The 17,088-nt window shown below is 41.5% G+C and overlaps 2 protein-coding genes across 2 annotated transcripts; both read right to left on the reverse strand.

Moving 5' to 3' along the window:
- Nucleotides 1-831: 831 nt before the first annotated feature.
- Nucleotides 832-3,062, reverse strand: LOC116505797 (disintegrin and metalloproteinase domain-containing protein 20-like). The gene has a single exon (XM_032213196.1). The coding sequence runs from the start codon at nt 3,019-3,021 to the stop codon at nt 832-834; it is 2,190 nt and encodes a 729-aa protein (XP_032069087.1). The 5' UTR covers nt 3,022-3,062.
- A 2,433-nt stretch (nt 3,063-5,495) lies between these two features.
- On the reverse strand, nt 5,496-7,469 carry LOC116505805 (disintegrin and metalloproteinase domain-containing protein 24-like). The gene is given in 3 exon segments (XM_032213210.1): nt 5,496-6,507; nt 6,509-7,086; nt 7,089-7,469. Coding segments are annotated over 3 exon segments (1,971 nt in total).
- Nucleotides 7,470-17,088: the final 9,619 nt, after the last annotated feature.

Consider the following 17,088-nt stretch of genomic DNA (forward strand, 5'->3'; position numbering starts at 1 on the left):
GCCCAAATTACCTATAATCAACAATGCTTCTCAATCTTTCCTTGACATCCAATGTACTGTTGGCATAGCTGTGTATTGGTCAATGTATCTGCATCTCATACATGCTTCATTTACAAGCCTATTCTGGAGAGTTCTCTTCAGTGGCCGATTGATGATCACTGCAGGTCAATCCAGAAGCAGACTCAATCAGCAGCTTCAGATGATTCTAAAATTCATTGAAGAGTTTACTCAAGGGTTAATAAAAGTATTTATTGGGCTACAGAGAAAGCCACCTATCATTGTATATGTAGCAGTTTTTTCAGTCAATGGCTTTGGTAGGATAGGAGCAAGCAGTTTTTCATTAATCCTGAAAATAAATTCTCTGACTTCCAGAGAGAAGACACTAGTTAATCTATTATGATGACTCATTGCATTAAATCTTAGGGAGAATAAAAACATTCCAGCAGAAAAATGAAGAAGTAATTAAAAAGTGATGGTGGGTTTTAATTGCACTTTCTGGCTACTACAACTTTCTGCCAGTTAATAGAAACTAGGAACCATCACACTGGGACAAGCTGCCTCTGAATTATCTCTTCTTTCCACTTTGAACTTGAAGCTTTGAGATCTAAAATTAAAACTATTTATTATTATTTAGAAATGAAAGATTTGCTTTAACTCTACTTTACATAGATTGGGGGTTTCTTCCCCTCCAAAGTAGCCAAATTCGACCTCAAAAAATGTGTCTGGGGAGACAACTTTAAGCAATGAAATTTTGGAAGTCTTTGTTTTTCAAATTGACTGTTAATTCCTGGGCTTATACTGAATGGGTTTTTCATTCTTACCAAAGATGAGTTACATTGGTGCTCCTTCATCTTTTGATTTTGTAGCATGGATTCTTCCCTGAAAATTTCCAAATGAGTTTCTCAGCCCATCCTTGAACCAGATAACTAGACCAGTAGAAACAATTGTGAGACAAAAGGCACAGAATATTCCAGTTATAGCTGAGATTTTCACACTACCTTTAGCCTCTACTGAAATGGGAAGTGGCCCACTGTCTATACTACCTCCATAGCCTATATTGCTGCAGTCTGGAGGGGCCCATCCAATATCACAGTGACAGTGTTTGAGAGTGTTACAAACTCCACGATTGTGGCACATTGTGACATTACAGTCATATTTCAGAATGGACACATTGACACAACTCGCCTCAATGCACAACATTTTATCGCCACAAGGAGTACCATCTCTCACGGCTCCAATATCATTTACTTTCATCCCAGTGTGATAGTCAGTGCCGAAGCAATTATCATATTCAATGGAAGTATGAATTATTGTAGTGTGATCCTCCAAAGAAGGAATTTCTTCATTTTTACACTGGATACGGCCACACAGGCTATCCCCAGTATCACATTTCTTGTATTTTCCATGTTTAAGGCCGCAGTTGCCAAAGCGATCACCTTTATTATTCACTTCTCTGAAGCAAACTTCAGAAGCGACTCTTGCTCCACTGCCGAATATCATTTTGCACTGCATATCATGAGTCGTGCAGTTCCCATGATAACAATACACGCCATCATTGCACACGGCACCATCTTGCACATGCACATCTTCTGGGCAGTGCTCTGAAGTCCCATTGCAATATTCAGGGAGATCACAACTGCTAATCTTCTCTCTGCAAACAGTTCCACGTTGACGATACTGGCAGTTAGTACAGCACAGTCCAAAGGAACAAACAGCCCTGGGGCGCAAACGACAATTACCTTGGCAGCAGGGATCTGACTTGCATTGTGTTTCTGACCCACAGTCACACTGCTCTCCCTTTTCCACTCTTTTGTTACCACAGGATTCAAACTTAAATGTTGTGTTAGTGTCTGGTGGGACAAATAAACATTCAGTGTTTCTATAATGGAAATAATCCTTGAAACTGCAGTTACTAAATTTATCAGTCTCTGCTGCAAATGGTGCCATAATGCATTCACTCTTTTCACAATGACAAAATGGCTCATCATGCTGCATTCCAAGAACATGTCCCAGTTCATGAGTAAATATGACAGACATATAAAACAAACTGGGGGTTCTATAGGATTCAATAGCACTTGCCATGTAATTGTTACATATAGTACCTATATATGCAAGTCCTACTGTTAACCCAAAATCTTTATAAGCAAATAAGTGAGCAACATCATTCTTTAAAATATCAAGTAAATGGTTTGTTCTCCATTCATTAAATGATAAAAGTGTGTCATCTGCTATATGGGTAATGTCTATGAGATTTTTTTGTGACCAGATCACTAAGCCTGTTATTGACAGATGAACAGAAAGTGGATCATAAAATGAATTTGCAGTGTGAATAATATCTAGAACTTGCATCGTAATAAAAGATTCATTGCTGTGAAACTTCAAATATCGTTCATGATCAATCACAATTGCTACCTTAACATATCTTGTATGTGGCCACCAGGATTTTCCAAAAAATTCTTTGTTTCCAAGATTCTGTGTTTCAGGAGTAATGAATTCTTGATGGCTCTGTTGTTTTTCTCCTACTCCACAAATCATTCGGGGAGCCCCTTCCTCTACTTCTAACCGAAACACCACATGTTGAAAGGTAGAAGATTCCTGAACTGGTTCAATTTCATAGGTCTTATTTTCCATTTGTATGAGACCTCTCAGGCCTCCTGAACATGTACTGAGGGTGACTCGAGAAGGGGACTTTCTCTGAATAAATCCATGATAGAAACAATCATCCTTGATAAAAGGATTGTCCACCTGGAGATCTCCTGCTGTATTATAGGTGAAGAGAGGAAAGACTTTAGGGATGAAGTTCCTTCTTTGCCTGAGGAATACCACATGGGGATTTCCTTCAACGGGCAGGAGGTAGCTCACATCCTGAGGTTCTTCTTGCCCATACTTGGGAGACAGCTTCCTTGGGATGATCACATCGTAAGAGGCATATCTGAAGCCCTGAGGAGGTGCCTGTCCAGAAGCTGCATTTTGGACAATCTTAAGCAATATCACACTCAACAGTGACAGATAGACACTCATTTTCGCAGAACGAATGTAGTAACTGACCCTATTCTGGAAAAGGGAGAGAGAGAGCAAGGGAGGGAGGGAAGGAGAGGTGGGGGAGACAGACAGATTGACTTAGGGTTTTGAATTTGAAGATTTGAAAATGAGAATTCTGAACATACCAGTAGCAACAGAAATGCAATAGATTTTTGGAATGGAGGCGGAGTTTAAACAACCAATGTAGAATAACTACTGTTCATATCCTAGTGCTCTCTAACAGTAATAAACTGATATTTTCTCTAGTTGGCTCAAGGTGTGAATTGAAATTCAATAATTTGAGTGGATATTGAAGTAGCCTATCACACCAGGTGATGTGTGGTTTTGTAAGAGCTCCAAATCAATAACCTGCTGAACCTTCTAATTTCTAATTCATGTTTATTTGGCTTTTGCTCCTTTCATACAGGTTATCTTTGACTATAAAAGGATCTGATACTTTTCCATACCAAGTGCCTCAGTCTTTGCTGTAAGAATGTTATTGGGGAGCGGGACAGAATCTATTAAAGACCACAAAGTTGGACTCTAAGCACAAATAAACCCAATTTTAAAGGCTGAATAGACTGTACTTTTATGTTACATGAGAGATCAACAAGAACCATTGTCCTCTTCAACAAAGATTGTGCTGGGTTCTATAAATTCTATGCATCTGATGTTGAGTGGGATCAAAAGCCTACTAAAAATAGATGCTCAACATGAATGTTTTGGCATCTTTGCTTCCTTTTTCATTATTTGTTTCCAATGGTCTGCAATTGTTGTTTTATCTCTATGTGCCTATTGATAGCTCATTTGTTTGACTACCAAGTTTCCAAGAGTTCACTTGCACGTAGAGAATTAGCTTGATCTAGGTCTAAGATGATGACCATTTCCCCATTCAAATTATGGTTGTGTCTGTCCATGTGTTGTGGGATTAAGGAGTTTTTATTGTGTCTTCTTGATGCTGGTGTTCATAGATGTGGTTTGCTATTAAGAAATATGATAGCAGTTTCTTCTAGGTATTTTACATTATGAAGGAAAACATCAAAAGATACTTTGAAAGCTTTATTTACATCGTGGTATGCAAATGGGGTGGCGTGCCTTCCTATGGGATGGAAAATATAAAGCCCAACAAGAAATAATGAATAAGATACTGATGTGCGCAGAAATGGACAGACTGACTCTAGAGCTCAAAGACAAGGGTGAGATGGAATATCATGAAATTTGGGACAAATGGTACTGATGGTTAGAAATGAGGGGAAAAAATCAGGACAGAAAAACGCAAACAAGTTAAGAATTGGGAAATGTGGTATTAAGATTGTGTGATATGTAGGAATTGGATAAGTATTTGTTAGTAATTATATAAAAAGGGGATTAATAGGCAGATAATTTGACTGACTACACATACATATATACACATAATGGATATAAACTGTAATTGTTGTAAGATTCAAAAACTACATGGAAATGCTTATGCCAGAATTGTCGCACTATGTCCAATGTTTTTAATGTTTATCTAATAAAAAACATTTTAAAAAACGATCTGCAAAACAGTGCTGGGAGGAGTTGCGTAGTGTTTATGTGAGAGAGTCTGCAGGTAGCAAGGTGTTGCTGACTTGGAAAATGTATAAGACACAACTGAAGCCAGGAGAGTGTATTTCCACATATTTGCAGAATATGAGAAGGACATTCCTTAAGTTGGAAGAAAAGAGAATGACTTTTACTGAAGCACACAAGGCATATGTGGTGCTTAGGTCTTTGGACAGTTCATGGGATGTTCTTATGATTAGTCTAGAGTCCATGCAAGGACAGGATTTAACCATGGCATATTTAACTGGTCGGTTGTTAGAGGAGTAGCAGAAACGGCTGGAGAGAAGAACAGGAAAAGAAGGAGAGTGTGTTCAGCACAGGCCAGCATCTCCAACAGTCCAGGATGCTGGCAGAGATGAATCTTTGGACATGAAAAATGTGCTATATTATCAATGCAGTGAGGAAAAATAAAAATAAAAAACCAGAAGGAATAGAACTGGGAAATGGAGATATAGTGAAAGCATTAGCAAAGGATGATGGTTACAAGTACCTAGGCATATTGGAAGCAGATAACATCTTGAATGGAAAAGCCAAAGAGTCAACAAAAAAGGAATATATCAAGAGGGTCAGCAAAATATTAAAATCAAAGCTGAATGCTGGAAACATAATTCCAGCTGGCTGGACTAATTCTTAGTGAGAACAAAAACATACTAGCAGAAATAGTAGTAAAAGTAGTAATTGTACTTTCTTCCTAGTACAGCTTTCTGCAGGTTGATAGGAACTAGGAGCCTGGAACAACGTGAATTAACTCTTCCTCCCAAAGTTGGAACTTGGAATTTTAAATTAAAAAAATTAAAATGATTTAATTTAATTTAATACATTGAAATTTCAAGTGCCTTTTAAAAAATTGAGAGTTAATTCTTGTGATTATACTGGATGCTTTGTGCATTCTAAGCAACCGTGAGTGTTCCTTCATCGTTTGATTTCGTAGCATGGACTCCTTCCTGAAATTTTCCAGATTGGCTTCTTAGTCTATCCTTGAACCAAATAACCAGGCCAGCACAAACATTTGTGAGACAAAAAGCAGAGAGTATTGCAGCTACAGCTGAGGTTTTCATATTAGCTTTAGACAGAAATGTAACTGGAGGTGGCCCACTGTCGATGCTACCTCCATAGCCTTTATTTGTGCAGTCTGGAGGGGCCCATCCAGTATCACAGTGACAGTGTTTGAGAGTGTTACAAACTCCCTGATTGTGGCACATTGTGACATTACAGTCATATTTCAGAATGGACACATTGACACAACTACCCTCAATGCACAACATGTTATCGCCACAAGGAGTCCCATCTCTCACGGCTCCAATATCATTTACTTTCATCCCAGTGTGATAGTCAGTGCCGAAGCAATTATCATTTTCAATGGAAGTATGAATTATTGTAGTGTGATCCTCCAAAGAAGGAATTTCTTCACTTTTACACTGGATACGGCCACACAGGCTATCTCCAGTATTGCATTTCTTGTATTTTCCATGTTTAAGGCCGCAGTTGCCAAAGCGATCACCTTTATTATTCACTTCTCTGAAGCAAACTTCAGAAGCGACTCTTGCTTCACTACCGAATATTATTTTGCACTGCATATCATGAGTTGTGCAGTTTCCATGATAACAATACACGCCATCATTGCACACGGCACCATCTTGCACATGCACATCTTCTGGGCAGTGCTCTGAAGTCCCATTGCAATATTCAGGGAGATCACAACTGCTAATCTTCTCTCTGCAAACAGTTCCACGTTGGCGATACTGGCAGTTAGCACAGCACAGTCCAAAGGCACAAACAGCCGCGGGGCGCAACGTACAATTAGCTTGACAGCACGGATCTGACTTGCATTGTATTTCTGACCCACAGTCACACTGCTCTCCCTTTTCCACTCTTTTGTTACCACAGGATTCAAACTTAAATGTTGTTAGTGTCTGGTGGGACAAATAAACATTCAGTGTTTCTATAATGGAAATAATCCTTGAAACTGCAGTTACTAAATTTATCAGTCTCTGCTGCAAATGGTGCCATAATGCATTCACTCTTTTCACAATGACAAAATGGCTCATCATGCTGCATTCCAAGAACATGTCCCAGTTCATGAGTAAATATGACAGACATATAAAACAAACTGGGGGTTCTATAGGATTCAATAGCACTTGCCCCGTATTTGTTACATATAGTACCAATGTATGCAAGTCCTACTGTTAACCCAAAATCTTTATAAGCAAATAAGTGAGCAACATCATTCTTTAAAATATCAAGTAAATGGTTTGTTCTCCATTCATTAAATGATAAAAGTGTGTCATCTGCTATGTTGGTAATGTCTATGAGATTCTTTTGTGACCAGATAACTAAGCCTGTTATTGACAGATGAACAGAAAGTGGATCATAAAATGAATTTGCATTGTGAATAATATCCAAAACTTGCATCATAATAAAAGATTCATTGCTTTGAAACTTCAAATATCGTTCATGATCAATCACAATTGCTACCTTAATATACCTCTCAGGCCTCCTGAACATGTACTGAGGGTGACCCGAGAAGGGGACTTGCTCTGAATAAATCCATGGTAGAAACAATCATCCTTGATAAAAGGATTGTCCACCTGGAGATCTCCTGCTGTATCATAGGTGAAGACAGGAAAGACCCTAGGGATGAAGTTCCTTCTTTGCCTGAGGAATACCACTTGGGGATTTCCTTCAATGGGCAGGAGGTAGCTCACATCCTGGGGTTCTTCTTGCCCATACCTGGGAGACAGCTTCCTTGGGATGATCACGTCGTAAAAGGCATATCTGAAGCCCTGAGAAGGTTCCTCTGTGGAAGCTGCATTTTGGATGATCTTAAGTAACACCACACTCCACCATGACAGATAAGTACTCATTTTTGCAGAACAAGGGTAGAAACTGACCCTATCCTAGGAAACGAATCCCAATATGGATGGGCACATGGAAATTCAGCGTATTTGTCTGTGTGGGTGTGTGAGAGAGAGAGATGTTGGGGTTGAATGAGGGTACAAACTGACCCTAAGAAAGGAATCTCAATAGGGATGGGAATAGCAGAATTAAAATTGTTTGTGTGAGAGAGAAATGTTGAGACAGACGTAAACATTTGAAAATGAGGATTCTGTACATAGCAACAGAAACAGGCAATAGGTTTTAGAATGTAGGCGGAGTTTGAAGAATCGAATATAGAATACAAAAGCATAGCAGCTGAGGTATTGCTCCCCACCCTAGCGTCCGTGGCTGGGGAAAGCCCCTGAGCAAACTAGGAAGTCTGGAATGGGGGAGGGACTGGGAACAGGCCAGACTCCCAAAAACTCTGATGGAACCATTATGGGATCCTTAGAACAGCTGAGTGAGAAATTTGTCTGAAACACCTTTCATGATGAGGGGCTGTTGTACAGCCCAAAAAGAGAGAGTTTGCAGCTGAGAACTTTGAAGAGGGAGAAGCAGACTGGAATGCAGTCCCCCTTCCCCACCCACCAGGGAGAATGAGCCCAAGACTGCTTCTGGTGGCTCCTCTACACAACAGGGAAGCCAAGATGGGCAACCATCCCTCTCTATGAACTAGAGATGAGGGAAACTGCCAAACACACCAAGCACAGGGATATGGGGTCCAAAATGATGTGGGAAGAGTAGTGCTGAACAAATCACCCCAATTCAGGGGGAAAACTCGATGGGGACTCAGATCAACTGGCTCTATTTCTTGACTTGCTAGAGTCCACTTAGAGCACTAAGGATACCTTTACCCATCACAGAGAGCCATGGTGAATAACATCACCTAGCGGCTAGAGGGAGAAGCAAAGGAATGGCTAGCAGCTCTCTATAAGAGGAGAGCCCCCCAGCTGTAAGATGACGATGACTTCCTACAAGAGCTTGAAGCCAGATTTGAGGAGGTGGAGGAGGATGAATACATGGAGGATGAGCTTTGAAACCTAAAGCACAGAGGGCGACCTATTAAGGAATGTATCTGTGAATTCAGGAGACTCGTGGAGAAGCTATCCCCTTTGCCGGAGTGGCTATTAGTTCACTTTTTCAGAACGAGCCTGGACAAGCAAATTGCCCAAGGAACCGCCTATCGGGATATTCTAAACAGCCTCTCTGAAGAGTTCTGAGTAACCATAAAAGTTAACTGTGGATTGTGCATTCACAACATGCAGAAGCAACCAGATACCAAGGGGAAGGACAACCAGACCAGAGACCATCTGGCCAATGGGAGGCTGCACCAGGATAGCCAGCTCCAAAACCATCCAGAGTGGTGGTGGGGGGGACTCAAGCCAATAATGACCAATTGCTGGATCTCTATGACAGAATGGACGAAGATAAAAATGACGCAATGGTGAGTGAATGGATCCATCCCTATATCCTCACAATATGCCTCTCACAATCCCAAAAATGGAGACCCGGGGTACTTTTCAAGCCCTAATAGACTCAGGCTGCACTAGATGCTTGATTAACCACAGTCCTGAAGTTGGGGATTAGAGCGAAGAGACTAGCCCACCTGATCAGATTCGAACAAATCGATGGGTCCCTACTAGGGGGAGTCTACACAACCTACCTGATCAAATCAGTGAAGCTAGAGTTAGCAGTCCACTGGGAAGCAATCCAATTCATAAAATAGCCCTTAAGGTGATGGACACAGTCATACAGGGGCTCTCTTGGCTAGACAAGTGGAGGCTGACAATCTGATGGAAGAGTGGCATTTAGAGGCTGATGATAGCAAGAGGACCCAAACCCCTTCCACACCAGCAAATAGAAACATTGCCCACACAGGGAAACCCCCCACCAAATGTCCCACCAGAACAATTAGCAGCCTCCTGCAACAATGAAACATAAAAATTGGATGAAGATAAAAATTGTCCCCCCGCCCCGGCCTGCTAGAACGTTGATGGCAATAGCGCTTTATTATACAAGGTGGGCTAATAATAAAATCCAGTCATTTCTGCTGAGCTAAGGCCACGCTTATTCCCTTTTAACTGCCTGAGGTTCCTTTGGTGACAGACGGGGACTGCTGCTCCCCCCCCCCCAAGCTCCAGGGGGAACACGTTTATTTTTCATTGTTTTCTACTCACCCCAAGCTAAATAATACCTGCGGTGCAAAGCGGGGTGGTTGAGCAGACCTGGACGTGAATTACAGTTACCTGCCACTGCTGAGGGATACACTGGGGAAACAGTAGGAATTCCTCCCCCCCCCTTGCCTTTCATTTCTCCTCCTCCTCCTTCTCCTCCTCCATCATTCCATTATGCAAACATCCAATGCAGGCAACCTATATAAAATTAATTATTAATATTTAACTTGCCTTAAATATATTCCAAAACTTCTACCCAGGGTTGTAGGGGACGATATGTTTTCAATAGTGAATGCCATTCCCTGCTAAACTTTATTACTGATAGCTGTTCATTTCCAAGTAAAACTGAAGTAGAATATCAATTCTCGCCATTTTCTATGCAATTGTAAAAAGATCAAAGAGGTCACAGTCCTCCCTTCATGATGATCATTTGTCGTGTTTTAATAGGAGACAGGTAGTCCTGAACCTATGACCACAATTGAACCGGGCTTCCGGTGGCACCGTGCTGCTCTGACAACGTCTCCTCTGAGACGTTCCAGCCCCGAGATCGCGTTACATTGCCTGGACAGCGTAAATCAGTTGTCTGGCAGGTTGAAAACTCTTTCCTTGGGTGAAGAGGAAAGAGGAGAGCTGCCAAGCATGGGTAGAGTTCCCTTAAACCCCCCCCCCAGGAGTAAATTCTAGGGTTTGGAAGGTGTGAGCCCCCCTGTAGCTCGACACTCTCCGCTCTCAGGATGCTCTGCTTTCCACAGATCAAAGAGCCATGACCACCCCTGCAATCAATGTTTGATCTACATTTGAGTAAGAAGCAGGCAGAGCAAATACTGGAGAGTTTCACAATTGCAGGTATTTTAAAACTTTAACTCCATTTTACAAAAACTCCTTCTGTTAAAACTAACAAGATTGAAGTGAAAATGGTGCCCGAATATTGAAGGTGTGGCTGAATCGAAACTTAACAAGCTATTACATCTTAAGTGCTTCCTAACGTTGTTAAAAGAACTAAGAGTTTAAGTTCACTCAAAACAGCATTGATTTACTAATAAGCTACAAGACTTAATAATTGGACTAAGTGGTTTGTTTGGACTTAACAATTTGGTGGAAGATAAGTTTAATTGAATAGTTGAAATGGCCTCAAAACAAGTTAGAACAACAACTACTTCAAAGAGCGCTGGCAGCTCTCCAGACCCGACAAACAAATTACAGTCATTATTACCTCCCCCCACTGCAAGGCGCCTTAAAAGAACAGGCTTCTGCTTTAGAACTTAAGATAGAAGAAAAGATTACATCTGCCTTTAAGGAGGTTTCAGAGGAAATATCTGGGATCAAGGAGCTAAACCAGACTCGTAACCAGCAAATAAGAGAAGACATAGTAGAAGCCTTTAAAGATTTGGCTAGCTATGTATCCTCATTGGATGATAGAGTGGAAGAAATTAACCAGTCCAATGTCAACCTAGAAAGTAAAGTTGAAGAGGTTCAAAATAACCTTTTCACTGATAAGTCAAAAGCAGAAATTACAATGATACAATATAGAGTGATGGAATTTGCTTTGAGAATAAGAGGCCTGAAAGAGAATAACCAAAAAAATCTGAAAGAGATTCTTGCAGAAGCTTTTGACCAATTAATTGGTTAACCAAGAGTTGAGTATGATTGGCAAATGGACAAAATATACTGTGTTAATTCATGGATTGCCAGATAGAAACAATTACCAAGAGATTGTAGTCTACTTTGCTACTAGGAATATAAGGAACCTGATACTACTTGGTCCTATAAAACCAAGTTGCAGATTGCAGGTCAGGAGGTGACAGTTTTGAAGGAAATTCCACCAAAAATGTTGAAATCTAGGAAAGACTATGCATTCCTAGTGGATGAACTTAAAAACCACCAGATACAATATAGATGGGAAGTTCCAGATAAAAAGATACTCTTAACGGGGGTATACGCCCCCAATCAACAACAAGAAAAATTTTATAAGTTGCTCCATACCAAGTTAATACAATGGGATTTAGATCGTATATATTATTGGGTGACTGGAATGGAGTATTGGATACTGAGAAAGACAAGAAGGGTCCATTGCAAAATATTCAAACACGTGCAAGATTACCTAAGTCTTTCTTTGATATGATGGACGATATTGAGCTAAGAGACATCTGGCGGGAAAGGAATGCTAAAGAACAGGACTTTACATTTTTCTCTGATAGGCATCAATCCTTTTCTAGGATTGATTTTATATTAATCACAAATGATTTTCTTTCTAAGGTAAAGAAGACGAAGATATGCTCGAGAGCTTTAACAGATCGTAACCCAGTTTGGATGGAACCAGAATAAGGGAAGGAACCTAGAAGGTCTTGGAGGTTAAATGAAAATTTATTTAGATATGAGAAAAATGTCAATGAATGTAAAAAACTGTTGGAAGAATATTTTGCTCTTAATATAAATAAGGGAACATCTATGGAAATGGTTTGGGATGCAAGTAAAACGTACATGCGAGGAGTTTTAATAAACTTAAATAATCTCTATAGACATAGACAGGGGGCAAAATGAAAGGAATTAGAGGAAGAGATAAAGAAGAAAGAGCAGGAGCTAATATCTAACCCAGGTAATAAGACAAAAGAGGCAATCACTTTACTACGAGTGCAATTTAATATGTTGATGTCAGATCAGGTGGCTACTAATTTATTTTATGCTAAACATAATACTTTTTGCAATGCAAATAAACCAGGTAGATGGTTAGCATATATGACGAGGAAAAAACAAAAATTTTGTACTATAGAAAAAATCGATTATAAAGGTACAGAAGTTTATCAACAGGATATGATTAAAAAGGCTTTTTTAGAATTTTACACGAGATTGTACACTGGTGATAAAATACAAGGTTTAGACATAGATAGGTACTTGGAGAAAGAGAAAATCCCTATAGTTACGGATGAGCAAAGGGAGAGATTGAATCAACCAATAACCTCGGAGGAAATCCTCCTGGTAATTAAACAATTAAAAGTTGGGAAGGCACCTGGTATAGATGGACTGACAGTGGTTTATTATAAAAATGGTAGAACCTCTTAAGGAACTATTTAATAGAATCCAATTGTCTCCCTGATTCCAAAAGAAGCTCATGATCTTAGCCAGCCAAAAAATTATAGGCCTATATCACTACTCAATACAGGTTATAAATTTTTTGCTAAAATATTAGCAAATAGGTTGATGTTAGTTATACAACAAGTGATCCAATAATGGTTCATGGGAAACGATATGGGTAAGAAACCTAAAATTTACGCAAGTCCAAAACCTGAGAGAGAATTTCTACAAGATGTTTTATAGATGGCATTAGGTCCTAAAAAATTAGCTTGTATGTCTCCGAACATACAACCTAAATGCTGGAGATGCGATTGTGCTGATGCTACGTATCATCATATATGGTGGACTTGTAAAAAGGTCAAAGCATTTTGGATTAAAACATGGTGGATTATGCAAAATATTCTTAAAAAGTGGATAAAGTTTACTCCTCAGTTATTCTTGGTAGGTATAATCACAGATTATACAGTTATAGAGACTAATTTGATTCTGAACTTAATAATGGCAGCAAGACTGTTGGTGGCGCAGTACTGGAAGAAGGAAGATTGGACGTTAAAAGTAACAAACCAGAGATGGCAAAAATATCAGCATATCTCAAGGATTATTCAGATGGGAAATACAAGCTGGAATGGAGAAGATGGATTGATTACATTCAAAATAAATATGGGACTAAGAAACTTCAGATAGCTTATGAATGAATGAGCAAGGAATGTTACAACTTATTTAAAGTTAGCTTTACAAAAGGGGAGTTAAAGTACAAGCGAGGGATGACGCTAAAGTTAGTTAGTTTATTTTAGTATATGGTTGCTAAATGTTTATACCCTGTATTTGCATTGGGAGGTTGTGGGGGGGAAGAGGGAGGGGATGAGGGATCGAGGGGGAGGGAGGGAAGGTATATAATTGTAAAACTCATTAAAACTTTTAATTAAAAAAAATCAAACCTAAAATTTTATTTTGCACAGTAAGACAGTTGTGAATTTTGCCCCACTCTACGACTTTTCTTGTTGCAGTTGTTAAGTGAATCACTGCAGGTGTTAAGTTAGTAACACGGTTGTTAAGTGAATCTGGCTTCCTCCATTGACTTTGCTTATCTACTGTCAGAAGGTTGCAAAATGTAAGATGGTTGGACAAAGTGATCATGTGACTCCAGGACACTGCAACCATCAAAAGTATGAACCAGTTGCGAAGCATCTGAATTTTGATCATGTGACCATGGGGATGCTGCAATGGTCATAAGTGAAAAACGGTCTTAAGTCACTTTTTTCAGTGGGGTAACTTTGAATAGTCACTAAATGAACAGTTGTAAGTTGAGGACTACCTGTGTGCTGTTGAAGTACTGAAATGTATTTGTTATATTTTGTAAATGTAAAATGTTTCTGTTCCTCAGCATCTGGGTGATGACGTCAGTGCCTCACCAGCTATAAACCTCACCACATGTCGCTGGTCCCAGTGGTGTTGATGCAGTTAATAAACAAGGTGCTGCATGAGCACCTCTATAAGGGGGTCCTTGTCTACCTGAATGACATCCTCATTTACACTGAGACAATGGAGGACCACACACCCCTAGTCCACCAGGTACTGCAAAAACGTCTGGTGGCAAACCTGTACACCAAGCTGTCAAAATCTGGGTTTCACTGCACACAGCTAGACAACCTGGACTACCACATGTCAAATGAGGGCATAGAGATGGGCCCAGCCAAAGTACAAGCCATCTTAAACTGGCAGCCTCCTTGCAACTACAGACAGCTACAAAGCTTCCTAGGTTTCACAAACCTTTACAGGCAATTCATCCTCTCCTTTGCAAAGATTGCCAAACCCATGACAGACCTCCTAAAGACAGGGAGTCCAGGGAGGAAGCCCTGCCCGGGACAACCTCAACAGTGGGACCTGCAAAAAGTCATTCAAAACACTAAAAGAACTTTTTTCAAAGGAACCACTGCTGAAACCTCCTCATCCCAAACAACCCTTCATTATCCAAGCAGATGCCAGTGACATGGCAGTGGGAGCAGTGCTACTCCCAAGAAATAGCCAAGGAAAATTACAGCCCTGCACTTCCCACAAACTTATGGACACAGAGAGGCACTGGGCTGCAAGGGAAAAGGAGGCTTTTGCTGTAAGATGGGCACTGCTAACCTGGTACCACATGACCACCAGAAGCCCAAGTGACCACCAGATGACAACACCGTGACTGGCCAGATTGAACAGCAAGTGATCTAACCATTGAACTCAAAATCGAAATGCTAGCAGACCCCCTACTTCCATGACAACCAACATATCTTGACAAAAAGGGGACAAAACTCTACATCCCAGAGTCCCTATGCAGAGGAAGAGCCACAACATCAAATTGGCGGGCCACTTTGAGTTTCTAAAGACTTTACATTTAGTATGGGGGCAACTCTGGTGGTCTGGCGGGAAGAAAGATTTGGACAGTTATGTGAAAAGTGCACCATTTGCACCACAATGGTTTGGTTTTGTTTATTAGATTTATATGCTGCCCTTCTCCCAAGGACTCAGGGCAGCATACAACATTAAAAGAAACACATAATACAAAAGTTTAAGAAAATTAAATAGAATATCCCAAACAAACCCAATTAGAATTAACAATAACATTTTTTTTAAAAAAATCGAATTAAAATTAACAATGATCAATAATTTATTTTGTTTTGTTCAGGCCAGGCTGGCTTGCTGGAAAAGCCACCTTTTTAGGGCGCGTCGGAAGGACCAGAGGTCGGGGATTATACGAAGTTCCGGGGGCAGCTCATTCCAGAGGGAAGGCGCTCCCACAGAGAAGGCTCTCCCCCTGGGGGTTGCTAGCCGACACTGTCTGGCCGACGGCACCCTGAGGAAGCCAACTCTGTGGGATCGCACTGGACGGTGGGAGGCTACCGGTGGCAGTAGGTGATCTCACAGGTATCTTGGGCCTAAGCCATGGGGAACTTTAAAGGTCATAATCGCACCCGGAAGACAACCGGCAACCAGTGCAGGCTGCCTAAAAGGGGTGTAACATGGGAGCACCTAGGTGCCCCTATGATAACCCGCGCAGCCGCATTCTGGACCAGCTGAAGCCTCCGGGTGCTCTTCAAGGGCAGCCCCATGTAGAGAGCGTTACAGTAGTCCAGGCGAGAAAGGACGAGGGCATGAGTGACTGTGCACAGAGCATCCCGATCCAGGAAGGGGCGCAACTGATGTACCAGGCAAACCTGGTAAAAGGCCCCCCTGGTTATGGCCATCAGGTGTTCTTCTAAACTAAGCCGCATATCCAGGAGGACACCCAGATTGTGGGCCCTCTCTGAGGGGGTTAGAATTTCTCCCCCTATAATCAAAGATGGAACAAGATGCACAAATCGGGATGACGGAAACCACAGCCACTCAGTCTTGGAGGGATTGAGCTTGAGCCTGCTCCTCCCCATCCAGATGCGCACAGCCTCCAGGCATCAGGACATCATGTCGAGGGCATCGTTTGGGTGGTTTGGGGTAGAGATGAAAAGTTGGGTATCATCAGCATATTGATGATACCGTACCCCAAAACCACAGATGATCTCACCCAGTGGTTTCATATATATGTTGAACAGGAGGGGTGAGAGAACCGACCCCTGAGGCACCCCACAAGTGATGCACCTTGGGGTCGATCCCTGCCCTTCAGTCAACACAAACTGTGACCGATCCGACAGGTAGGAGGAGAACCACCGTAAAAAGGTGCCCCCCACTCCCAACCCCCTGAGTCGTCACAGTAGGATAGCATGGTCGATGGTATCAAAAGCCGCTGAGAAGTCTAACAGGACCAGGTCAGAGGAGCAGACCCTGTCCTGAGCCTACCAGAGATCATCGACCAACGTGACCAATGCCATCTCAGTGCTGTATCCGGGCCTGAAACCTGACTCAAATGGATCCAGGTAGACAGCTTCATCCAGAAACTGGGGAAGCTGACGTGCTATTGCATCTCAAAAACCTTCGCTACAAAGCGAAGGTTGGAGACTGGACGATAATTGGCTAAAGAAGCTGGGTCCAGGGAAGGCTTCTTAAGGAGGGGCCTCACCACCACCTCATTCAAGGTGGTGGGAAAGAACCCCTCTCTCAACAAAGTGTTGGTAATCGCCTGGAGCCAGCCTCGTGTCACCTCCCGGGAAGCTGAGACTAACCAAGAGAGAAACGGGTCCAGCACACAAGTAGCAGCACTGAGTATCTCCATAATCCTGTCCATGCCCTTGGGGGTCACAGGGTCAAACTCATCCCAGATGGTCTCCACAAGATTCATCCCCGTCGACTCACCCAAATCTACCCAGTCAGAGTCCAAGCCTGTTTGGATCTGAGTGATTTTATCCTGCAGATATTGAACAAATTCTTCACCTCTACCCTGCAAGGG

The sequence above is a fragment of the Thamnophis elegans genome, chromosome 1 (assembly GCF_009769535.1).
Source record: "Thamnophis elegans isolate rThaEle1 chromosome 1, rThaEle1.pri, whole genome shotgun sequence".
NCBI lineage: Eukaryota > Metazoa > Chordata > Lepidosauria > Squamata > Colubridae > Thamnophis > Thamnophis elegans.